The 27,652-nt window shown below is 32.8% G+C and overlaps 1 protein-coding gene across 1 annotated transcript; it reads right to left on the bottom strand.

Annotated features, from left to right (window-relative positions):
- Positions 1-1,323: 1,323 nt before the first annotated feature.
- LOC138308772 (uncharacterized) lies at positions 1,324-26,810 on the bottom strand. Its single transcript, XM_069249788.1, has 7 exons — positions 26,685-26,810; positions 17,587-17,677; positions 16,774-16,938; positions 14,230-14,292; positions 13,213-13,239; positions 2,620-2,658; positions 1,324-1,484 (listed from the first exon to the last, which is right to left on the bottom strand). Exons 1-7 carry the CDS (start codon positions 26,733-26,735, stop codon positions 1,324-1,326), a joined length of 597 nt encoding a protein of 198 aa, XP_069105889.1. The 5' UTR covers positions 26,736-26,810.
- Positions 26,811-27,652: the final 842 nt, after the last annotated feature.

The raw sequence follows: 27,652 nt of genomic DNA, 5'->3' as shown, positions 1-27,652 counted from the left end.
TGCAGGATAAAGAGAATACACGGCTAGTATCTAACAATGCAAGTTATGATTTTGGTGCTCGACATGGAAAACAGAGATGACTAGACTTTGCCTCGTCATCTCGACTTTCCTAAGTCTCGCACCAAAATAAACCTTTTATTGTTAGATACTATCCATGTATTCTCTATGAATATGGTGATAATAAGACGTTTGTGACTTGTATCAATGATATTCATCAACAAGGAAAGGTGTACCTGTGGGTTGATTCTTCTGTTTAGTGTTTGTTACAGTATTAAGATCACATAAAGGAACTATTCCTGAATTGATTGTTAACTGTTTCCCACATCCAATTATACCGAGTGGATGTTCTTCAAAACTGTATCGAACATCTCAGATTAACTTTATTATTAGCGAGTAACAGTGTGTACCCGGGTAACAGTTGTACCCGGGTAACAGTGCGTATCCGTGTAACAGTGCATACCCGTGTAACAGTGCGTACCCGTGTTACAGTGTGTATCCGGGTTACAGTGTGTACCCGGGTAACAGTTGTACCCGGGTAACAGTTCATACCCGGGTAACAGTGCGTACCCGTGTAACAGTGCGTACCCCGTGTAACAGTGCGTACCCGGGTTACAGTACATACCCGGGTAACAGTGCGTACCCGTGTAACAGTGCGTACCCGGGTTACAGTGCGTACCCGGGTTACAGTGTGTACCCGGGTAACAGTGCACAACCGGGGTAACAGTTGTACTCGGGTAACAGTTTGTACTGCGTACCCGGGGGTAACAATGCGAACCCTGGTAATAGTGCGAACCCGAGTAACAGTGCGTACCCGGATAACAATGCGTACCCGGGTAACAGTGTGTACCCGGGTAAAAGTGCGTAGCGGGTAACAGTGCAAACCCCGGTAACAGTGCGTACCCTGATAATAATGCGTACCCGGGTAAAAGTTCGTACCCGGATAATAGTTTGTACCCGGTTAATAGTTATACCTGGGTAAATGTGTGTACCCGGGTAACAGTGTGTACCAGGGTAATAGTGCGTAGCGGGTAACAGTGTGTACCCGGGTAACAGTGCATACCCGGGTAACAGTTCGTACCCGGGTAATAACAGTGTGAACCCGGTTACAGTACGTACCCGGATAACAATGCGTAGGGGTCTTAGAGTGGACCAATATGATCAGGTAATGTTATGTGACACCTGACCTTGTAATGCCGAGAGCCGAGGCCTGACTGGCTATGTCAAAGACGAATGACTTATCTTCAACACAATCCGTTCGCCCAGTAACTCTATCGATACGTCGTCAGAGCTTATCTTGGTCACTGTAGATAAGCTTTGTTTAATTCACACAGCATACGACCGCACAGGCACAAAAGCTAGCAATTGACCTTGACGGCTGAGAAGCCTAAATCTCTGACAGTTGTATAACCCTTTCATTGACAAATCCTGCGCACGCGCGCTGTCATCTCTATCAAAGAGAACGGTAGATGATGCATGAACATTCCCTGGTCAACATAGATCAACTGGATATACGCGACATTTCACCGTACAGTCACAAAAGCTAGATTTTGAACTAGAAGCTGAAAAGCCCAGTATTTTTTCTGACGTGGTACCCCGTGTATACAAAATGACACAGCAGTTTATTCTGTCTTTGCAAATTACAGAGTTGCCTCCCTTACGAGAAGGTATCAATCATGATCTGATCAATTCGTGAGCGAAACCCACGGTTATCATTTACTGTCAGAAACGCATGAAGTCACCATCAATATCTACCCGCATGTACAGATAATTATGTATAATGCAAAAACAGAATACATTTAACAACGTCGCAAAACTTTGGAACAAAGACAAAACTATCAATTCCACAGTTACAAAAGCTGAATGTTTAACTACATGGCTGAATGATTTAATTCTATTACCGTTACATGCTTGATTACGACGCAGTTGACTGCATGTGGCATCTTGTATGAAACAGAGTTTCCAATTCAAAATTTAACCCTGGATAACGTCGCTTAACTCAGTCACCCCTGAAAATGCACAAAGGACTATTCCAGTCTTTGAAGCAAAAGAGTCCAAATGCGTCCTCAGGGGTTCGTGAGTTAGCTGTGGTAAAATATACTATCGAAAAGTCACAAAAGCAAAATATTGACCTGAAATATTTTTTTCAAACCTGAGGTTGTTGGTATTAGAGTAAAAAACATCAAACACCTCAACAGAGGGGCAACAATTTAAAATAATATTTTCTAATATTTTCTACATTACTTCCTTGTTGCACATAGGAAAAATGTACCTATTTATGTGTATCTATTAACAGCCATTTTTATTGAATATTGCCATGTTTAGGAGGTGAACGAAAGCCGGAGTTCAGAGATGGAAAGGTAAATAAATTAAACCAACTTGGGCAACGTTTATACCCAATACGGCGGTTTCGAGACCTAAAAACGACCGACGAAATAACAACTTACTGTCAATTAGACCCACCTTTCGGTATTGGTGACCATCATTGTATGTAAATTTTGTGACGTCATAATCATCGGAAGATGGGACAAACGACAGCAATTTGTACTTTATCCACGTCGTTTTAGGATATCTTTACCCACGTATTGACCGACACTTTGAATGACTTTGAAATTAACTTACCTGCACCTGTGTTACCACTACTTCCATCCCCAGGGGACTCTAGATATAGACAGGAAATGAGACACAAATGCACAAGTTTAAACATGCATTCTCGTGTGGTTGGGCCAAGTGTTTTTTTCTCTGTTAGCATTATTTTTTCAATTTTCGTTCATATCAAATTTATTACATTTCAAGATACATACGTCTTTCTCAGAATTAATTCCAACTGTTAATAAATACAAAATACTTAACAATTAATAATTACTTTTACTGCAATTTTGTATTTGGTATTCATAATAAAATCCATAATTTATGCGATCAAAACTGAAATACCTTTGCAGAGAACGACACAATTGACAGAAATATACAAGAGAGCATCTTTAAAGTGATATGGAGGATAACATACAGACTGTATATATATAATATTAGATATCTAAATATCAATTTCAGAATTACTAGTTATAGCCAAGGGTTAAACATATCCAGATTTTCACTAATAATAGGCACAACTATATCTGACCGAAGCAAAGAGCATAAAGTGTTTTCTTGTAATTTCATAAACCAAATTTTCATAACTATATCGTTGAGCTATTACAATCATGGAACCGTAGGTAACAATACCATTTAAAAATAAAATACTTATATAGTTTGTATATCATATACATGTTGTACATTTGTAATATTTCTATATCACTTCAGCCGGATTCATCTGCAGCAATGGGAAATATTATTATTGGCAATGTTGCTTAATAATTTAAAATCACAAATTAATGTAGATTATTCAGATCATGAACTATGATCGGAAAACTCGTTTGGAAATAAACCAATAACAAACTTTATATGCAAAATTAAGAATTTGGAAAAAAGAAGATTATTTTTCATTTTAAAGGATACATCTATGGTATCTGAAAAGGAAGTTTTTCTGGGCTGAAGCAAACCAAGCACAGGGATTTAAAATGAAAGTGTCGCAGTAAGTGAATAGTGAGGTAGGGATTCATGCAAGGCAAATAAATGTATAAAAAATAGTGTGATTGCAACAAACAGAGTAAATAGAGAAATTTCTTTTCTAACGCTTATTCCGTCTTTGCATATTGCAGATTCACCTCCCTTGTGAGTAGGTATTTATTGTGACGTCATCATTTTGTCAGTGAAAGTTACGTCTTATTTTGACGTCTTATTTTGACGTTATGCTTATGACGTCACAATCAATACCTACCCGAAAGGGTAGATCATTATGTAAAATGCAATCGCAGAACAAATACGTTGGTAGAAGTGACCACACTATGAATGGGCGTGGACTGTTATTCCAAGATCCACCATATACGGATGAAACCAATAAGCGGAAATGTTATAACTTCGTTACTAGTCAATCTGATATACTATATTAAATTTAGTTGCTTAATTTCACGAGGGAAAAATCGCTTTTATCTGTTTCAATAATTTTGCGACGAAATTGTGTGCGTAATGACACTTTTGATGATAATATATTGTTTGTAATACATAAATACAGAAGGACCCCCATTTTAGGACTAGTTTTGCCGTGGACTTCACACTCTGTTGTAATATCTAACCTAAAAGATAAATGCCACAGTTTTTTTTATCTTTAATCCCAAGTATCGTCAAAGAAAAAGGTATCACAAAGATCATCCGAACAAACCGTCTGTGTCCTAATGACACGACATGCCATGCAATTCTATGGTATATCCGACACTACAGTAAGACTGAAACATAGAACATCTCTAATATCTTATGATAACACATAAACACCTTGTATATCGACCGACGACATTTACAGTTAGACTAAAAATAAACATCTGAAATATCTTATGATATCACACACAAACACCTTGTATATCGACCGATGACATCTACTGTAAGACTAAAACATCACAAATCTCTAATACCTTATGATAACACATAAAACACCTGGTGTATATCGACGACGACATCTACTGTAAGACTAAAACATCACACATCTCTAATATCTTATGATAACACATAAACACCTTGTATATCGACCGACGACATCTACTGTAGTCTAAAACATAACACATCTCTAATATCTTATGATAACACATAAACACCTTGTATATCGACCGACACATCTACTGTAAGTCTAAAACATAACACATCTCTAATATCTTATGATAACACATAAACACCTTGTATATCGACCGACGACATCTACTGTAAGACTAAAACATAACACATCTATAATATCTTATGATAACACATAAACACCTTGTATATCGACCGACGACATCTACTGTAAGACTAAAACATAAACACATCTCTAATATCTTATGATAACACATAAACACCTTGTATATCGACCGACGACATTACTGTAAGTCTAAAACATAACACATCTCTAATATCTTATGATAACACATAAACACCTTGTATATCGACCGACGACATCTACTGTAAGTCTAAAACATAAACACATCTCTAATATCTTATGATAACACATAAACACCTTGTATATCGACCGACGACATCTACTGTAAGTCTAAAACATAACACATCTCTAATATCTTATGATAACACATAAACACCTTGTATATCGACCGACGACATCTACTGTAAGTCTAAAACATAACACATCTCTAATATCTTATGATAACACATAAAACACCTTGTATATCGACCGACGACATCTACTGTAAGACTAAAACATAAACATCTCTAATATCTTATGATAACACATACAAAACACCTTGTATATCGACCGACGACATCTACTGTAAGACTAAAACAAAAAACATCTCTAATATCTTATGATAACACATAAAACACCTTGTATATCGACCGACGACATCTACTGTAAGACTAAAACATAACACATCTCTAATATCTTATGATAACACATAAACACCTTGTATATCGACCGACGACATTTACTGTAAGACTAAAACATAACACATCTCTAATATCTTATTGATAACACATAAACACCTTGTATATCGACCGACGACATCTACTGTAAGACTAAAAACATAACACATCTCTAATATCTTATGATAACACAAAAACACCTTGTATATCGACCGACGACATCTACAGTAAGACTAACAAATACATATCATTTCTAATATCTTATGATAACACATAAACACCTTGTATATCGACCGACGACATTTACTATAAGACTAAAAACATAACACATCTCTAATATCTTATGATAACACATAAACACCTTGTATATCGACCGACGACATCTACTGTAAGACTAAAACATCACACATCTCTAATATCTTATGATAACACATAAACACCTTGTATATCGACCGACGACATCTACTGTAAGACTAAAACATAACACATCTCTAATATCTTATGATAACACATAAACACCTTGTATATCGACCGAAGACATCTACTGTAAGACTAAAACATAAAACATCTCTAATATCTTATGATAACACATAAACACCTTGTATATCGACCGACGACATCTACTGTAAGACTAAAACATCACACATCTCTAATATCTTATGATAACACATAAACACCTTGTATATCGACCGACGACATCTACTGTAAGTCTAAAACATAACACATCTCTAATATCTTATGATAACACATAAACACCTTGTATATCGACCGACGACATCTACTGTAAGACTAAAACATAACACATCTCTAATATCTTATGATAACACATAAACACCTTGTATATCGACCGACGACATCTACTGTATGACTAAAATATAAACACATCTCTAATATCTTATGATAACACATAAACACCTTGTATATCGACCGACGACATCTACTGTAAGACTAAAACATAACATATCTCTAATATCTTATGATAACACATAAACACCTTGTATATCGACCGACGACATCTACTGTAAGACTAAAACATAACACATCTCTAATATCTTATGATAACACATAAACACCTTGTATATCGACCGACGACATCTACTGTAAGACTCTAAAACATAACACATCTCTAATATCTTATGATAACACATAAACACCTTGTATATCGACCGACGACATCTACTGTAAGACTAAAAACATAACACATCTCTAATATCTTATGATAACACATAAACACCTTGTATATCGACCGACGACATCTACTGTAAGTCTAAAACATCACACACTCTAATATCTATGATAACACATAAACATGTATATCGACCGACGACATCTACTGTAAACTAAAACATAACACACTCTAATATCTTATATAACATCGACTTATGATCGACACGTGTACACAGACGATGAACACTAAAACTAACACATCTCTAATATCTTATGATAACACATAGACACCTTGTATATCGACCGACGACATCGACTGTAAGACTAAAACATAACACACCTCTAATATCTTATGATAACACATAAACACCTTGTATATCGACCGACGACATCTACTGTAAGACTAAAACATAACATATCTCTAATATCTTATGATAACACATAAACACCTTGTGTATCGACCGACGACATCTACTGTAAAACTAAAACATAAAACATCTCTAATACCTTATGATAACACATAAACACCTTGTATATCGACCGACGACATCTACTGTAAGACTAAAACTAACACATCTCTTATATCTTATGATAACACATAGACACCTTGTTTATCGGATGACGACATCTAGGGTAAGTCTAAAACATAACACATATCTAATATCCTATGATAACGCGCAGACACCTTGTATATCGACCGACTTAAATGTGGTTTTACAAAGAATATTTTACGAGAAAATCATACCTTGACATAAAGGCGAAACAGTTGGGTTTTCTTTTTAGAAATATTAACAATGGTGTCAAAAAGTCATTTTGATTCGTCATCATTACTTTCACATCATATTTCCCGAATCGTGAACGCTTGTCACATTTTACAAATAACATTAAAGAAATATGTCATAGGGTAGATTCATAGGAACGGCAGCCAATCAATAAAGCGTATACCTGTACAGCCTATATCAAACATAAAATATTTTCTTTTGATTCTCGATTAATTCATCTCTATAGAATTATCACATTTATTTTATTTCAGACGAAATTCGATAGGTATGTAGCCGGTAATTAGATTCTACCGGAGTCGGTATCAACGGTGGACAAAGCTGTTTATCCTTTTAATTCAAACAAATATATATATAAAGTAGTGTTATTAATCAAATATATCAAAAGGACCATTCTGCTGCGCTATGGTGAGATATATATGGCAATGTGTATATAATCTCGAATTCTGTAGCAACAAATTTTTTATCTCCATGACAACCGACTTTTGATATATAATGTGTATGTAGTAGATCGCTTTTTTCTTTTTGTTTTTTTAAATTATTTTCTTTGGTAAATGTCAGAACATTATTACACAATATAAAGTAGTATGTCTTATGATATTTTCGCAAAAAATAACGCGGCACATTACTCTGCTGACGCATATCGATCCGTGAAATATTGTGACATTGTTATATCATATTAACACTGACATCCAAATTGCAAAAAAAATCAAACCGATAAAATTTAATTATCATATTTTAATGTGAAATTGCGAATAATTCGTGAACTACAAACGCCGCGTTAACTACAGAAAAACACAGCGTATGACTTTTTTTTCAATTATCTTAATGAAAAGCAAATCCGTATTTTGTCGTGAAAAAGAGATGTCACCATAACATCATCATATGTACATTTATGGTTTTTTTTAATAATCTAAAAACGAAAAACAATAAATTAAGTATTGAAATTTCACTTCTAAAACTGTTTCATTTCAACAATCGCTTAAAATTTCATTCCATTTTGTAAAAATACTTTTCTGTATGCCTTATTGAATAAAATAGCATTCATCGATAATGCAATATAACGCATGCTGATGGACATGTATTCAGAAATAAAAAAAGCGGATCAAGAGTGTTTTGTAGAGTCACTTATTACGATAGCCAACACGTACATGGCGAAAAAGACATTGCTTTCAAAACTCAAAACCTTTACAAAACTGTCTGACAGTATTTAGACAAAATACGGTCAGTCAAAATTATATTATGGCAATATACAACTGTCCGATATTTATTTCTCAAATTATTTGAAAACAGTGTCACTGAAATATCAAACTATTTATACAAATAAACATGGTTTGTCTCAAACACAGCGGTTGAGGTACTTTAAAAAAAAAACTTATCACGAATTAAGTTCCTAAAAGTCTCTTTTAAGAGCATTTTCTCGTATATTATGCAAATATTCATCATATGGAGTTCCAAATATTAAGTGATGGCCGAAATATATGCCACTATTTAATATTCACATTTTCATCACCAAACATCTGCAAAGGAAGGTTTTTAAATATGCTAGCACTCAGTGACCCCATTGAAGTCTGAATCAAAGGTCAATGTAATTAAATTAAACAAAACTTGTAAAAGCTCTTTTAAACAAAACAATGCATGCACGTGTTCTATAAAATCATATATACATAGTGCTAAGTGTAATATGTGTATTAAGCTCCGATTAAACGATCATAATAAAGACATTAGATCACTGTGTCTGACTTACGACGGATCAGGGGGTTGGTCAATGGAAAACCTTTTAAAATACACGTACAAAATCAATACATCACTATCTACATATATGTGTATATTCATTTACCATAGATATAGTAAATAGATGCATCGATTCTTGAAAGACATTGTGACGTACCTTGAGTAACTCGGTTGATTTGAACGAATTTGTAAAATTATACTGTTAATTCATATTAAGAATATTTCAATAATTCTTGAGGCTTGTATAGACTCAGTTTACTTTTCTTAATAAAATGATATAATTTCTATGATGTCATAAAATGAAGCGAATAAAATTTTGATTCAACTTTTGCCAGATCAAACTGTAGTTTATAACGATAATGATTTTTTTTCATTCATCAATATGTCAGGGGTTAATATCATTGTAATTATATTTGACACTTGACTAGGATTTCATCATCACAAACAGGCATACCACGAAGAAAAAAATTGAATGTTTTGTACGTGACGAATTTCCAAATAAACATATATCACATCGAATAATTATACATTATTTAGGCTATCAACCTTGCTCGAATAATTATACACTATAGGCTATTGATCTTGGTCGAATAATTATACACTATAGGCTATTGATCTTGGTCGAATAATAATACACTATTTAGGCTATCAACCTTGCTCGAATAATTATACACTATAGGCTATTGATCTTGGTCGAATAATAATACATTATTTAGGCTATCAAACTTGGTCGAATAATTATACACTATAGGCTATTGATCTTGGTCGAATAATTATACACTATAGGCTATTGATCTTGGTCGAATAATACACTATTTAGACTATTAATCTTGGTCGAAAAATTATACACTATTAAGGCTATTAACCATGGTCGAATAATTATACACTATTTAGGCTATTTACCTTGGTCGAATAATTGAACACTATTTTTACTATAAACCTTGGTCGAATGATTATACACTATTTAGGCTTTTAACCTTGGTCGAACAATTATACACTATTTAGGCTATTAAACTTGGTCGAACAATTATACACTATTTAGGCTTTTAACCTTGGTCGAACAATTATACACTATTTAGGCTATTAACCTTGGTCGAATAATTATACACTATTTAGGCTATTAACCTTGGTCGAACAATTATACACTATTTAGGCTATTAAACTTGGTCGAACAATTATACACTATTTAGGCTTTTAACCTTGGTCTAACAATTATACACTATTAAGGCTATTAACCATGGTCGAATAATTATACACTATAGGCTATTGATCTTGGTCGAATAATTATACACTATAGGCTATTGATCTTGGTCGAATAATAATACACTATTTAGGCTATCAACCTTGCTCAAATAATTATACACTATAGGCTATTGATCTTGGTCGAATAATAATACATATAGGCTATAAATAATAACACTATTTTAGGCTATTGAAACTTGCTCGAATAATTATACACTATAGGCTATTGACCATGGTCGAATAATAATACACTATTTAGGCTTTTAACCTTGGTCGAACAATTATACACTATTTAGGCTATTAAACTTGGTCGAACAATTATACACTATTTAGGCTATTAACCTTGGTCGAATAATTATACACTATTTAGGCTATCAAACTTGGTCGAATAATTATACACTATTTAGGCTAATAAACTTGGTCGAATAATTATACAATATTAAGGCTATTAACATTCGTCGAATAACTACATTATTTAGGCTATCAACCTTGCTCGAATAATTATACACTATAGGCTATTGATCTTGGTCGAATAATTATACACTATAGGCTATTGATCTTGGTCGAATAATAATACTCTATTTAGGCTATCAACCTTGCTCAAATAATTATACACTATAGGCTATTGATCTTGGTCGAATAATAATACATTATTTAGGCTATCAAACATGCTCGAATAATTATACACTATAGGCTATTGATCTTGGTCGAATAATTATACACTATAGGCTATTGATCTTGGTCGAATAATAATACACTATTTAGGCTATCAACCTTGCTCGAATAATTATACACTATAGGCTATTGATCTTGGTCGAATAATAATACATTATTTAGGCTATCAAACTTGGTCGAATAATTATACACTATAGGCTATTGATCTTGGTCGAATAATTATACACTATAGGCTATTGATCTTGGTCGAATAATACACTATTTAGGCTATTAATCTTGGTCGAATAATTATACACTATTAAGGCTATTAACCATGGTCGAATAATAATACACTATTTAGGCTATAAACCTTGGTCGAATAATAATACACTATTTAGGCTATTTACCTTGGTCGATTAATTATACACTATTTAGGCTTTTAACCTTGGTCGAACAATTATACACTATTTAGGCTATTAAACTTGGTCGAACAATTATACCCTATTTAGGCTTTTAACCTTGGTCGAACAATTATACACTATTTAGGCTATCAATTTTGGTCGAATAATTATACACTATAGGCTATTAACCCTGGTCGAATAATTGTACACTATTTAGGCTATTAACCTTGGTCGAATAATTGAACACTATTTTTACTATTAACCTTGATCGAATAATTATACACTATTTAGGCTATTAACCTTGGTCGAATAATTATACACTATTTAGGATATTAACCTTGATCGAATAATTATACACTATTTAGGCTATTAACCTTGGTCGAATAATTATACACTATTTTTACTATTAACCTTGATCGAATAATTATACACTATTTAGGCTATTAAACTTGGTCGAATAATTGAACACTATTTTTACTATTAACCTTGATCGAATAATTATACACTATTTAGGCTATTAAACTTGGTCGAATAATTGAACACTATTTTTACTATTAACCTTGATCGAATAATTGTACACTATTTAGGCTATTAACCTTAGTCGAATAATTGAACACTATTTTTACTATTCACCTTGATCGAATATTTATACACTATTTAGGCTATTAAACTTGGTCGAATAATTATACACTATTTAGGCTATTAATCTTGGTCGAATAATTGTACACTATTTAGGCTTTTAACCTTGGTCGAACAATTATACACTATTTAGGCTATTAAACTTGGTCTAACAATTATACACTATTAAGGCTATTAACCATGGTCGAATAATAATACAATATTTAGGCTATCAATTTTGGTCGAATAATTATACACTATAGGCTATTAACCCTGGTCGAATAATTGTACACTAGTTAGGCTATTAACCTTGGTCGAATAATTGAACACTATTTTTACTATTAACCTTGATCGAATAATTGTACACTATTTAGGCTATTAACCTTGGTCGAATAATTGAACACTATTTTTACTATTAACCTTGATCGAATAATTATACACTATTTAGGCTATTAAACTTGGTCGAATAATTATACAATATTAAGGCTATTAACCTTCGTCGAATAACTACACTATTTAGGCTATTAACCTTCGTCGAATAATTATACACTATTTAGGATATTAATCTTAGTCGAATAATTGTACACTATTCAGGCTTTTAACCTTGGTCGAGTAATTATAAACTATTTATGATAACCCTAGTCGAATAATTATACTCTATATAGGCTATTAACCTACGCTTCACTTATGTGATCTTTACAAATGTCACATTATGTGTCCGATTTATCAGGTCTGTTGTTATCGATCATTTGTCTTTAATTTAACTGCTGCATGATTTGTTAATATCACGATAGTAAACTTCTGGAAAATTAAGGATACAACGACAGTATTAGTGACCCCATTGAGTATCGATAATGTAACTACAGTGATAATAGCCCCTGGAGTATCGGGGATATAACGACAGTGATAGCAACCCCTGGGGTTTCCAGAGTAAACATAACGTCAGTGATAGTAACCCCCGGAGTTTCGAGAGTAAAAATAACGACAGTGATAGTAACCCCTGGAGTTTCGAGAGTAAATATTACGTCAGTGATAGTAACCCCTGAAGTTTCGAGAGTAAATATTACGTCAGTGATAGTAACCCCTGGAGTTTCGAGAGTGAATAAAACGTCAGTGGTAGTTATCTTTGGAGTTTCGAGAGTGAATAAAACGTCAGTCCCTATAGAAAGTATACTACTTACCTGGAGGTAGTCCGCTGTTTTGTCCTTCTGTAAAGAACAACATTCAGGAGTTATAACTGGTGGATACAGGTTTTTTTTCGACAATTCGACAATGATATTGTATATTATCATCCCATAACATTTCCATTTTTATAAAATTTTACATTTTGAAGTCAACATCATCCATTTGATTAATTTTAAATTATAAAGGCAGATTACAAAATAAGAAATATGTTATACTTTACTTGAAATTATACTCTTCATATTTATCTATCTTATGTTTTATCTTTAATAATGCTGGGTGAGTATTTGTTTTAAAGGTAATTATAATAATACATGGCTTACTATATACTTGCAATAGCCAACATATTCTTTAGCAGCAGTTCTTCATAAATGTAAAGGATCTTGAGTACGTGTTCATTTCATAATTTAATTTTTTTTTACTTGCGTGAGCCTTAGCGAGATTCGAGAAACTGCGAGACGAGTTTCATAAAATCTCATATGAAACGAACAAATTTTTCACATAACCACATTTCAAATACTTTCAGCGTCAAAATATGTTGCAAAATTCTTGTAGAGGCAGCCATTCTGTCAAGACTTCCTCGAATCCTGACGTAATTGTTTACTGACATCAAATTATGACGTCACAACGCATTTCCAGCAAATACAAATCGCTCCAGTTTCTATAACACAGATGATATATGCTAGCAGCGCATATCATACAGATTATATGATAACATATAATTACGGCCCAGAGGGGTGATACATCTAGAATTTCTATGAAAGTTAATTGTCACCAAGTCCAAGCAGACAAAGCTCGTCCACTTCGGCAAGTGAAGTGTCGCCGTGGGAATATGTCCTATGTGTCGTTTCACCAGGGTTTATGTCCAGTGATTATTCCCCTCCCTAACCCCACTTTCGAGAATTCCGGAATTCCCACCACTAAATTGTGATGAAATATCTAAGTTACTCAAGTGACCAAATTAGGTCATTCTATTTGAAATTGAGGTACAATAGATAACGTGATAATGTAACTACCGGTCATGCCTGGTGCCTTTGAATTGTTTGTCGTGATGACGCTCTTCTGGTTCACATACTGGACTGGAAATACATAAGAGGACAATTATAAAGGAAAATTGAAAATGGAGGGTTTTTCGTATCAACTATGAAACAAAAGTAAATCATATCTCTGACGACATGTAAAACGTATAACACATTAACACATTTTTGACGACGTATATCGTTGTTGTTTGATGACATAATCCAAATGACATTTACGTGTGAAATACGTATATTTATGACGTCATGTCTTTATGACATAATGCACATGACACTTACGTAGAAAATACATATTAATGACGTCATGTTTTTTATGACTAAATGCGCATGACACTTACGTGAAAAATGTATATTTAGGATATTATGTTTTGAGTATAAAAAATATATATTTCTAACGTTGTCATCTTTATGATGGTACAGCGCTAAAGAAATTTACGTATGAAGTATAAGAGACACTTATGTATGAAGTATAAAAGACACTTACGTATGAAGTATAAGAGACACTTATGTATGAAGTATAAGAGACACTTATGTATGAAGTATAAGAGACACTTATGTATGAAGTATAAAAGACATTTACGTATGAAGTACAAGAGACACTTACGTATGAAGTATAAGAACTTAGTATAAGTATAAGAGACACTTATGTATGAAGTATAAGAGACACTTAGTATGAAGCATAAGAGACACTATAGATATAGAGACACTTATGTAGAAGATAAGACACTTATGTATGAAGAACATATGTATGAAGATAAGAGACACTTATGTATGAAGTATAAGAGACACTTATGTATGAAGTATAAGAGACACTTACGTATGAAGTATAAGAGACACTTACGTATGAAGTATAAGAGACACTTATGTATGAAGTATAAGAGACACTTATGTATGAAGTATAAGAGACACTTACGTATGAAGTATAAGAGACACTTACGTATGAAGTATAAGAGACACTTAGATAAGTATGAGACACACTTACGTATGAAGTATAAGAGACACTTACGTATGAAGTATAAGAGACACTTACGTATGAAGTATAAAAGACACTTAGTATGAAGTATAAAGACACTTACGTATGAAGTATAAGAGACACTTACGTATGAAGTATAAGAGACACTTACGTATGAAGTATAAGAGACACTTACGTATGAAGTATAAAGAGACACTTACGTATGAAGTATAAGAGACACTTATGTATGAAGTATAAGAGACACTTACGTATGAAGTATAAGAGACACTTACGTATGAAGTATAAGAGACACTTACGTATGAAGTATAAGAGACACTTACGTATGAAGTATAAGAGACACTTACGTATGAAGTATAAGAGACACTTACGTATGAAGTATAAGAGACACTTACGTATGAAGTATAAGAGACACTTACGTATGAAGTATAAGAGACACTTACGTATGAAGTATAAGAGACACTTACGTATGAAGTATAAGAGACACTTACGTATGAAGTATAAGAGACACTTATGTATGAAGTATAAGAGACACTTACGTATGAAGTATAAGAGACACTTACGTATGAAGTATAAGAGACACTTACGTATGAAGTATAAAATGACACTTACGTATGAAGTATAAGAGACACTTACGTATGAAGTATAAGAGACACTTACGTATGAAGTATAAGAGACACTTACGTATGAAGTATAAGAGACACTTACGTATGAAGTATAAGAGACACTTACGTATGAAGTATAAGAGACACTTATGTATGAAGTATAAGAGACACTTACGTATGAAGTATAAGAGACACTTACGTATGAAGTATAAGAGACACTTACGTATGAAGTATAAGAGACACTTACGTATGAAGTATAAGAGACACTTACGTATGAAGTATAAAGACACTTACGTATGAAGTATAAGAGACACTTACGTATGAAGTATAAGAGACACTTACGTATGAAGTATAAGAGACACTTACGTATGAAGTACTATAAGTAAAGAGACACTTACGTATGAAGTATAAGAGACACTTACGTATGAAGTATAAGAGACACTTACGTATGAAGTATAAGAGACACTTACGTATGAAGTATAAGAGACACTTACGTATGAAGTATAAGAGACACTTACGTATGAAGTATAAGAGACACTTACGTATGAAGTATAAGAGACACTTACGTATGAAGTATAAAAGACACTTACGTATGAAGTACAAGAGACACTTACGTATGAAGTATAAGAGACACTTACGTATGAAGTATAAGAGACACTTACGTATGAAGTATAAGAGACACTTACGTATGAAGTATAAGAGACACTTACGTATGAAGTATAAGAGACACTTACGTATGAAGTATAAGAGACACTTACGTATGAAGTATAAAAGACACTTACGTATGAAGTATAAGAGACACTTACGTATGAAGTATAAAAGACACTTACTATGAAGTATAAGAGACACTTACGTATGAAGTACAAGAGACACTTACGTATGAAGTATAAGAGACACTTACGTATGAAGTATAAAAGACACTTACTATGAAGTATAAGAGACACTTACGTATGAAGTACAAGAGGGCGCTGATGAGGCCGGCCCCTAGTATCAATGTTATAATGATGTACAAGGCCTTTACTTTCCAGTGTTTCTTGCTTGTGGAGGAATTGGACGTTTCATCGTTCGGCCTCTCGATACCCCTGAAGACGGCTTTGTCGTCCTTGGTTGAGGCTTAAAATAGTGTAGATACATGTATGTGTTGCCGTTATTGTCAATACAACACACGTGGAGATTAACATATGATATATAAGTCTGATATCAACATTAATGTAAACCATTTGTTACTTATATTTTTGGAATTACATCTAAACTAGAAGATTTAGTCAAATAAACGTCATAGGATATCTGCTGTAACATTTAACTGTTGAAAAACAGAATTTTCTTTATGGCGCAACTGATATGCCCAGCAATGTTATGAATATAGTAAGACTCATGTATAGCAACAGTGCATTGAAGTTCGTAGTTTTAAAGTAATAATCGAAAACTGAACAAGACAGACATGACATCTGAGATAATTGTCTGGAAACACAGAGATGTTATGTCTGTCTTGTTGGAAAAAGTTATGGAAAGTTATTATTTCCATAAACGATAATGATGCTATAGACAACATCTTAAATACGTGTCTATAAATGTAATATGAAATTAATCATGTAGAGCCTCGAGACTTACATTTTATCAAATTATTTAACTCCCCAAATATTTTTTGTATTTAATAGCTATGATTGTAAGATTTCTGTTCACCTGATCACTAGTAACTATGGAAATAAAGACAAGCTTGGCATTTTGTGTCACTTTAGATTCTCTATCGATTTGTCTTACAAAGGGTTCTTTTCTCCATGTAGCCCGGTGATGAGGTGATACCGCGGTAAGCTTTGTACGGGGGAGGTGGGCTGTCCTGCTTTTCGTCAATCTGTAAAAATTGGCGACATAGGGATACAATCATAATCTGAACTCGACATAAAAAATCACGGCATCATAATAACACCATTTGAATTCAAAACAATCGATATATAGGGACCGCAGAATCAAACCAAAAATAGATTCCTGGAAATCCCCTTTTGGGCACAAGATTTCATAGAGAGGTGAATGTTTCGGAGCCTGCTGATTGGGTATTCAGGGCGCATCAGTTTCAAATGTTTAATGTGTGGGTTGGGCAATACATGTAGATGTAAAATATATATATATAAAAAAATCAGAATTCTGCCAAGTGTGTGTCTTACAGGGGAAGGTAGTCAATATTGGAATTTCATGAATATTTTGGTCAATTTTTGGTGCGGAACTCATCATAAGATGGCACCCCCCACATAAAAGTTTAGCAAGATGGAAGATCTTAATTTCTGTTTAATCACAGGTATGCGAGATGCCATTCTTCATAATTAGTGACAGGTGACCAGACTTGAAAACTCCATTTAACCTTGACAGTAGCAAACGTTAATGTATCGTATATAGCGAAATCATTTGGTTCTGCGGTCTCTCAAGTATCAATTATATCATCATAATATGAATTCGACATAATGGATGTCGACATAATAAAAACATTATCTGATCTCGAAATAACTGATATCAGCATAATAATATGATCATCACGTAAACTCGAAATAACGAATATCACCATAATTAAGTAATAAAGTCATCATTTAGTAGCATAGTAAATCCAAATAAGGGGTAATACACTGAGGGAAGTATAAGAACGTTTTGGGCGATAAATCCTTACAAAAATACAGTAACCGGGCAATACAAAAGTTTGGAGATATATAACCGGCATGGGTAAAGTACGATTTACCATCCAACCTTCAAGTGATTTTAGTCACAATATAACGACAACATCGTACTTCACCAACGTCATTTTGGTATCTAGAAATCGACGTATTCACTTAAACTAGGACATCCACATCGAAAGCATTGCTTTATAATCAGTGATGTACATCGAGGAGATTTGATAAGATATTCAGATATTCATTGGTAGGGAAGTGTTTACATAAAATAATTAATGAAAAGATGTCATTGAAAATAATCAAATCAATTTTCATTCATAGATATAAAAAATCATGATCGGAAGTAAGAAGTGGAAAATCTAGCCCTATACAAACTAGAACCACCAATGACCAGAATAGGCATTTTGACATTACGACTACATAATTGTTACTTGTTACTTTTACACATGCTTATACATATCAATATCAAGACACGGAGGAGAAGCTGACAGTTTTTGTTTTCTATACCGCTTACAAAGGCTTAGCCATATGTCAAACGAAACTCATGAAATAACATTAGAATTTAATTATAACTAGGAATTAGACATAAAAGATATTAGCAAAATAACTTAATATCTATAATTACAATAAAAAATACAAATATGGCTTCTATAACCACCTTTCAACTAATGCAACAATATCCTAGTGATTTTAGTTAGAGTTTTCAAAAAAAAAAAAAAAAAAAAAAAAAAAAAAAAAAAAAAAAAAAAATTTCCATGTGATTTAATTTTGCCATCTATAGGTAAGTACAGCTATGAATTTGTTGCGGCTATTTATTTTCACGAATTCTTATTGCCAGCGAAATTTTATCTTCCCCTTCAATATTTAGGTTGACATGGTAATGAATTTCTATTACAACAAACCGTATTGTAACTTGATATCACCTAATGAAATCTGGGTTAGTATGGATTGCTAATTTTGTCGGTTGTGACTGGATGTTACAGAAGCTATAAACCTACGACAAAGCCAAATTATCCCTATTATTGTAAAACCAATTTTCAGTTATTATACTTTTATTATGGTAATATCATCCTGCGGATAAATTAATGAACAATATTTCAAATGCCAGCCGCCATCTAATTAATACTTAATTCATCCGGTCATCTCAATGAGAAATAATTTCATATCATAGCAAAGAATTCATAATTCTTTGTTATAATTTTGCATCTTGAAAGCTACACCACCAACCTATTGTGATTTAAACCATCTTGTTGAGAGACGAATTATCTTATCTGCATATCACTACAAGTGAACTGTTAATTTCTGAAAAAATTAAACGATCGTGTCCTTGGGGTTCTTTTGAAATCAGATATTGAAAATCATCAGACACTATTTTGCATATTCTGCTAATATTGATTTTTTTTTACCCATCTATCTATTTCCTTTTATTTTGTAGGATTTGGGGCCTTTTTTGCCCTCAAATTCGTCATATTTTAAATTTTGTGGTAAAGAATTAACTTAATGTATTAGAAATATAAAGTACCTCTCTGTTTCGACTGTTATTGATGAAAGTATTTTTGCAGCTTTTGTGTATAAAATTCGATTAGCTTTCAATTATAATTATTATTGTTATATATGTGATATATTCACGATAACACATATTTTTACCTAAGAAGCCAATGATCTATAAATGTAAATATCGGTTAACTTGTTAATAAAATAATTTAAATGAAAAATAAAAACATGAATTTTTTGTGTATAATGTGTTAACGGGCGAGTATAATGATATATCAAAATTTGATGAGGAACAGTTGTAAGAATGAACTCCTGTGTAATGCTTTACATGTTGTGATGAGCTGATCCCAGATTTCATTGCCCTCGCAGCTCCTTATAAAATGCTCAAGAAAGAAAATTTTGTTTGGAAAAAAAATCATAATAAAAATGATTACACGGACTAAAACGCTGTATGATGTATATGTTTGTATTCAAAATCCCGATGAATCTGAGATAAATCCCTCATGACGTTCAGGTAGAAAACATATTGATGATTTCTATTTTTCTATTTTCTATTCTCTTTCACAAGTTTGAGATATCGGGTTTTACCTTAAACCCCAACAAAAGAAACACATGTCTGCTATCAGAATTTTAGAACTTTTGAAGTATGCTTTATATTTTTGGTCTATGAATTAATTAAAACATTATATTTTAAAAAAAGCATGGTTTTATGCACTTCATTAACTTTATCATTATTTTGAGGGTTTCTTGTCCAGTTTAATGTCGTGAAAATGACAAGGTGCTATAACTAAACGTACATAAAGATGATACACTTCCGACGAATGCTTATTTGTTTTTATTAAAAACAGTAAAAGATGAATTAATATTTCTGCAGTAACAAAATTTACTTACTTTACACTATTACCATCAGTAATAAGTTTCAGCTTCTTATTTTACTTCAATACTATTTATGCTCTGTCGGGTGTGGAGCATATTTCAGTTAATGGGTACATTTGATTAAATATGATTTGAAGGGAAGGAAACATTACGTTTGTCTTTAACGCATTTAGATCTAAAATGTATGTCAACATTGCGTGTCTCCATTACAATCAACATACCATCCAGAAAATGAAAAACAGTCCAAAGTATTTCACTTTTTGACATAAATATCATCAAAATTTAACGGCATATTATCATATCAAAAGAGAAGGAAGGCATCTGAAATTATTGATAAATTTACTTCATTCGGGTCAAACAAAATAATAGAATTTCAAATTGAGCTTGTCTTTATTCAGACTTAATATTTAAGTTTAAAAATCAATGTTTTGTAAACCTAACATTCCGATTGGTTCAACAACACAGCTTCAAGTCAGATTTAAATCGACACAGAGTTTGTGTTGGTTGTACGTGTACCTTGTTAATTGGTTTATGGGGCTGTTTCAGGAACATATATATAGTTTGGGAACTCCTTCGTTGTCTTTGCTGACTACAGAGGGACTTCTGGGTTATTCATGTATTTATTTTCCCTGGCTTTAAAGGTAAGTTTCGCCCATTCAAATATAAAGACTACGAAATTGAAAATTATGCTGTACACATATATAGTCTTCAGATCATTTTCGATGCATACAGCGAGTAAAACTGGAGGTCAGTTGCCTAGCTTGACCAGGAAAGTACTCCTCTAAATATAGAGCGAAGTCAAGCTTTACATAGAACATTATTTTTTTCCAAAACGAGGCCGCATAGGCAAACGGAAGTGGCAGTCTTGCCAAGGCATGTTTTAGTGAAACAACAACAAATCGAAGAGCAATGGATTGCTCATACATATCATATAATCTATAACACTTCAAGTTACTTACATACGCTCGCTAGCTCAGTACCTCAAACATATATGTTGCTAGTCTGCCTTTGTATGTGCTCTGGAATATGTGTTGAAATTTAACTCACTACGTGTAACACGAGTCCAAACAGAATCCGGGTGAGTTCTGCTTGAGATGTGGATTCTGTTTCTTCAATTGCTACATGCCATGAATTTCATTCCCTACCGATGCTACCGATTTCATTCTAATTTCTTCCTCTTTGTTGCCGATTCAGATTTTTTAATAGTTTTTTTTTTACCTTTTCCCCTGTTTATGGGATTTTACAAAAAATATCTACTTGGTTGGGCGAAACCTACCTTTAAGTGTATTGAAACAAAGACCTAATGAAACAAATCGATGGTCATCAACGCGATAAAATCGTTATATAGTCAGTCACTGACTATATAGCTAATAGTATCTGGTTTTAATATAATCAGACATGTCATTGATATATAAGTGGGTTTTTTTTCTTCCCAAAATCGCACTCAAAACATCTAAAAAAAAGTTTTATAACATATCTGTCTATGAGTACATGTATATCTAAAAAAAAACTATGAACATACAGTGGAACATCTGCCGATCGTTAAAATGTGCTGTCATACTCCATGTGGACGAATAGACGGACAGTCAGCCGGACAGACAGACAGACAGATAGATGAAAGGTATAGTTACCTTTAGATTCAATGACAGGGAACTAAGTCTAGTGATATAAATACGGTTTTCTCACTCACACAAAGCTGTACTGTATGCTAATTAAAATGTAGCTATCAGATTTAAATTTTTGACAATTGATTCTGAGGTATTTCCTAGCAAGCAGCAATCAGCGTACCAGAAAAACTTATGTAGTCTTTGTACAACATTCAATTTACAAGAATGAATTTATTATAATATAGAAAATGGTTCTGATGTATATGTGGCGTTTCTAGATAGTACCAAAGTATTCGATACCGTTTGGCACGACGGTCTACTTGTTACATTATACGATATTGGTCTTACAGGGAGGGTATGGAATATCTTAAGGTTTATGTATACATATGTACAAAGTTCAGTATTGTTTAATGGTATTACATATGAGCCAGTCAAGATGGAGAGAGGTATTTTACAAGGAAGGACCCTCTCCGCAAAAATGTATCTTGTTTTTATTAATAACCTATTGAATCAAGTCGAAAACTGTGGTAGAGGTGCATCTATAATCGATATACCTGCAAATATACCTCCGCAGGTAGACGATAGATGTCTTGTTAGTACAAATAGTACGAGCCTCCAAAAAATGTTAAGTATATGTGAAGAATACAGTAGAAAATGGAGATTTGTGTATTCAAGCTCAAAAAGTAAAATTATGGTATTTTCTGATAAGAGAACTTTAAACATCAACTGTATCAACTAGTCCTTGTAATAATATTTTACCTATTGTTTTAGAAACTAATCATCTTGGTTTTATTATGAATAGTAAACATCAATCCTTTGAACGGATTAAACAGGCATGTAACAAGTTAAAAAGTGGTACTATGGCATTACACACCAGTGTGCCCTGAACCCCCTTAATATTTCAAAAATTATCTAACTAAAAGTTTATCCTTCTGCTCTATATGGGTGTGAGCTGTGGTGTTATCAAAACCTGATTTATTAATGATAGAAAAGGCTCAACATTTTATTGTAAAGTATATACAAGGTGCATCTATAATCTTAACAAGGGTTTGACAGAAGAACTAGAACAGATGTGTGTACTTCACTAATAGGTTAGACCTCTATTGAGGCTTGTATAAATATTAAAAAAAACTATTGTTCCTAAGCAGAGTTTGCAGAATGAAAAGAACAAATTTGATTTTTAGAATTTTCAATGTGAGATATTTTTTTAAATAATGTGACTATGTATACTCAAAAAGGTTTTATTCCAGACATTACCAATATACTTAAGAAATACAACTTCTATAAAAATGTCTTAAAATTTTTTGATGATGGATCTTTTCCTTCCAGATATTTTTGGAAGACATTAGTCCACAAATCTGTAACTATGTATGAAAAAAAATGCCTGGAAAGTGAGAATGTCAAATGACGCAGAATTCACACGATTCTTATCATTACATGATTGTTTAAAACCCCATTACCTTTGAAAACTAGCTCTACGTCATCCAAATTGCCTTGAAAATGTAAGATATATTATGGAAATGATTGTGTCTGTACGTTTAGAAAATTCTGTAATATTATGTCATTATTGTGCACACTTTTACACTGATATTGTTAGTCATATTGTTTTTAATTGTTCATTAATTAACTGAACAAATAAGATATGATTTCATATGTTCAATTGTATCAATCACAATGTAGATTTTATTTCATATTTATACTCCTCTCAGATTTTGAGCTAATACATGTATTATGAGGAGGTTCCTTGGGCTACTCATTTGAAAGGTATGATATGGAACAATTCAGATTGTTATCAATGTATACTTTTAAACAGACGTTCAATTTGTATCAATAGCTGATTAAAACTTACTCGTGCATTTCTTTATGAATATATATAAATATTGGAAATAATTTGATATAGAAATATCCGATAGAATTGTGCCCTCTTCTCTCTTTCTCTGATTTATAATAATCATGTTGTGTATTTTCCCCCTATTCTCTCTCTAATTTTGTACATATGATTCCATGCTGTTACCATATGTATTTTCAGATATTATCGTTATATACTCTTCATTTTTGGAGGAAATAAAGATAATAATAATAATAATAATTGTATAGATATAATGTTTCCACCATCAACACAGAAGCAATATATATAAATTAAAACTCACATAACAAATAACATAAGCTTATATAAGTAAAATAGGTTAACTTCAAGATAATGTCCATTTTTGTCGTTGTAGATAAAAGTTTAGCATAAATTGAAATAAGTTTTAGTTATAAGTTTTTATCGAAAACAGTATCAAAGTACTTGGTATGAAAGGTTATAAAATGTTTAGGTTTTTGTTACAAAGAAATTTTGTGGTAAATATACAGACTCTGTATCAGCAACGGAATGTTTAAAGTCTCACTAAATAAAGACATTAATTTCGGGATTCAAAGCTCTGTGTTTCTGTACAATGGTAATGTCTGGTAAATATACAAATATGTAACAAAATATCCCAATTACTGGTAGACTATAGATGAAATAAATTATACGTTATGAAAAACAACGTTTATATACAAAATGAACTAAATGTTACAAAATACTTCTCAATGAGCCGTTTGAGTGTTTATGAAATGAACTATACGTTACGTAGAACTTCCCAATTAGTTGTGAGAATATATATGAGTCCCACAGGGATCTGTCTTAGGCCCTTTTTATTTTTATTTATATTAACGGCATAACTAATATTGATGCCAGTGATTGCAAATTGTTAGCAGATGACACTTCGATCAGTGAAGTATTTGATAATAACCAAAGTTTTGCTGCCCGTACACTTTCACAAAATCTTTCAGATATAAGTACCTGGGCTGTGAAATGGGACATAAAGTTAAACCTCAGAAAAACTGTATCATTAATATTTTCAAAAAAACGAAACGTCATTCATCCCGATATATACTTTGACAATAACACTGTTCATACAACTAGCACACATAGACATTTAGGAGTTTTACTTTCTGACGATATTAAATGGACTCACCATATACATTATGTATACCAGAAAGGATTTTAAAGGATAAATATTTTAAAAACATTAAAGAAAAGAGTATCACGTAAAACTTATTTAAACTTTTAGAATATGCTGATGTTTTATGGGATAACTGTACTGAACAATGTAAACTTCTGCTAGAGTCTGTTCACTTAGAAGCCGCTAGGATTATAACGATATTGCACAGAGGTACCTCCAATGATATACTTTATAAGGAACTAGCTTGGGAATCTCTCTCTGATCGGCGTCAAAAGCACAAACTTATTCTTATGTTTAAGATACTCCGTGGCTTTGCTCCACAGCATTTGATTGAAATTGTACAACCATTTTTATATCAGCCTGAAAATGATAGATATCCACTAAGGATGACAAAATATTTTAATATTCCTATGTGCAGAACTGCAAGTTACTATACTAGTTTTTTTTCAAAGTACCTTTAGGGAATTTAATTCTTTCGCTTTAAACTTTGACTTATCGAATGTTAATACTGTTGCACAGTTTAAAACACCCCTTTTTAACAATAGAAAATGGAACCTGATAAAACAAATACATTTATGAAAAAAAAGGTTCTCGAATTATGAATATTATTCTGTACCAGCTCAGAAATTCCTCTAGAAATCTAAATTTTGAGCTATTTCGCGATCATTTGAGAGATTCTCCAATTCGTTCTTGTGGCCTTGGTGATGAAACGGCAGAGTAGAACGCTATCTTTTAATATGTCCATTAAATAATGAACATCACTCAGATCCAAAATACATAACTCTTATATTCCCCATTCGCATTTTAACACAAAAACTCTACAACATAGCTGTGACAATTGTGATGAAGAAAAAATACATATATATTGCAATGTATATCAAGATATATATCTGAAACTAAAAGATTTTTTTTAGATTTTTTCGACGGTGATACTTTGGGGAGATACACTTATAATAATTTTCATTCATAATGTTATGTTAAATGTAAAAATATTTTGTCGATAATTGTACTATACCGGATTTGTTTGGAGATGGCTAATATAGGCTTTGCCTGTTGCCAAATCCATTTGCATATCATTTGCAACAAAATTTTGGAAATGAAATATATGAAATAATTAAACGTTACGAAAAACTTCTTAATTAGGTGTTTGAATATTAGTTGTTAGAATATATAGGAAATTAACTATAACTCACCGATTCGTTGTTTTAATATATATGAAATAAGCTATAACTCACCGATTCGTTGTCGTCTATGGTGGGGTACACGTCGCTACCCTCCTCTGCCATCAACTTAGGTGATCTGTGATAACGGTATGAACGAGGCGTGTCTGAATGGCGACACGGATGTGGTGGCGCCGTCTTATATACTCCAACGAGACAGCCAACAAGACTCAAGCTATCTCCGTTAATGGCGCATCGTCATGGCAATCTACCTGGTAACCTACACAGGTACGGTACAGCACACCTAATGTGTAGTGAAAGTCAGCGAAACACACAGTTTCCTTTGTGTAGGGTAGGTCGTAATTGGAAACTTACCCGGGAATCAGCTAATTGAATAATCAACTCTATGACTTCCATCTATTAAAGCGTATAACCAGTATAAGTATAAGTAAAAAACATATAGTCGAAAGTATTAAAATCCAAAAGCTGAATTGTTCTGCTTAATTCACAGTATTTTGTTATCCCTGACCGAACATGTCACTATATTCAAGTTACTTTATCTCGAATACTCTGTTAACTCGAACCGTTACTAATTCTCTGTAATTTAAGTAAGTTCCGTGCATGCGCTATTTCCTGTTTTCAGAAATTTGGTGACTGTCAAATATAAAGGTACGTCTATTGCTGATACCCTTTCATCATGAAAAAAACAATATTCGAGGTGAAAAACATTTGTAAAAGAGAATACTTTCCATTCATTTCCTATATAATAAATGCAGAAAAAAAATTCGTACATATATTTTTATATACAATGGTCTAAAACTCAACGGCAATGTATGGTTTCCAGATTCTCTGTGAATCCTAGTCAAAAACACTGCCAGACTTTTCTTTCTGTATGCTCAAGAGGACCATGCTTGTAATTGTGTTGATACTTAATATAAATATGAGGACCAGCGCGTTGAGAGAATAACGAATCAGACAGGCATACGTAGCAGAAAACCTTTCTTTGCACTCAGAAAATCACGTTCGTTTCTTTCAGATAAGAA

The sequence above is a fragment of the Argopecten irradians genome, chromosome 15 (assembly GCF_041381155.1).
Source record: "Argopecten irradians isolate NY chromosome 15, Ai_NY, whole genome shotgun sequence".
In the NCBI taxonomy this organism is placed as follows: domain Eukaryota; kingdom Metazoa; phylum Mollusca; class Bivalvia; order Pectinida; family Pectinidae; genus Argopecten; species Argopecten irradians.
This window is presented reverse-complemented; position numbering and strand designations above follow the sequence as displayed.

Bases quoted from the DNA above. Each gene is read 5' to 3' on its own strand.
- LOC138308772 (XM_069249788.1), bottom strand. From the start codon at position 26,735: ATGGCAGAGGAGGGTAGCGACGTGTACCCCACCATAGACGACAACGAA. The intron at 14,293-16,773 runs GTAAGTGTCTCT...ATGTATTTCCAG, and splicing joins CGCCCTCTTGTACTTCATAC to TCCAGTATGTGAACCAGAAG. The intron at 2,659-13,212 runs GTAAGTAGTATA...GTCTATATCTAG, and splicing joins AAACAGCGGACTACCTCCAG to AGTCCCCTGGGGATGGAAGT.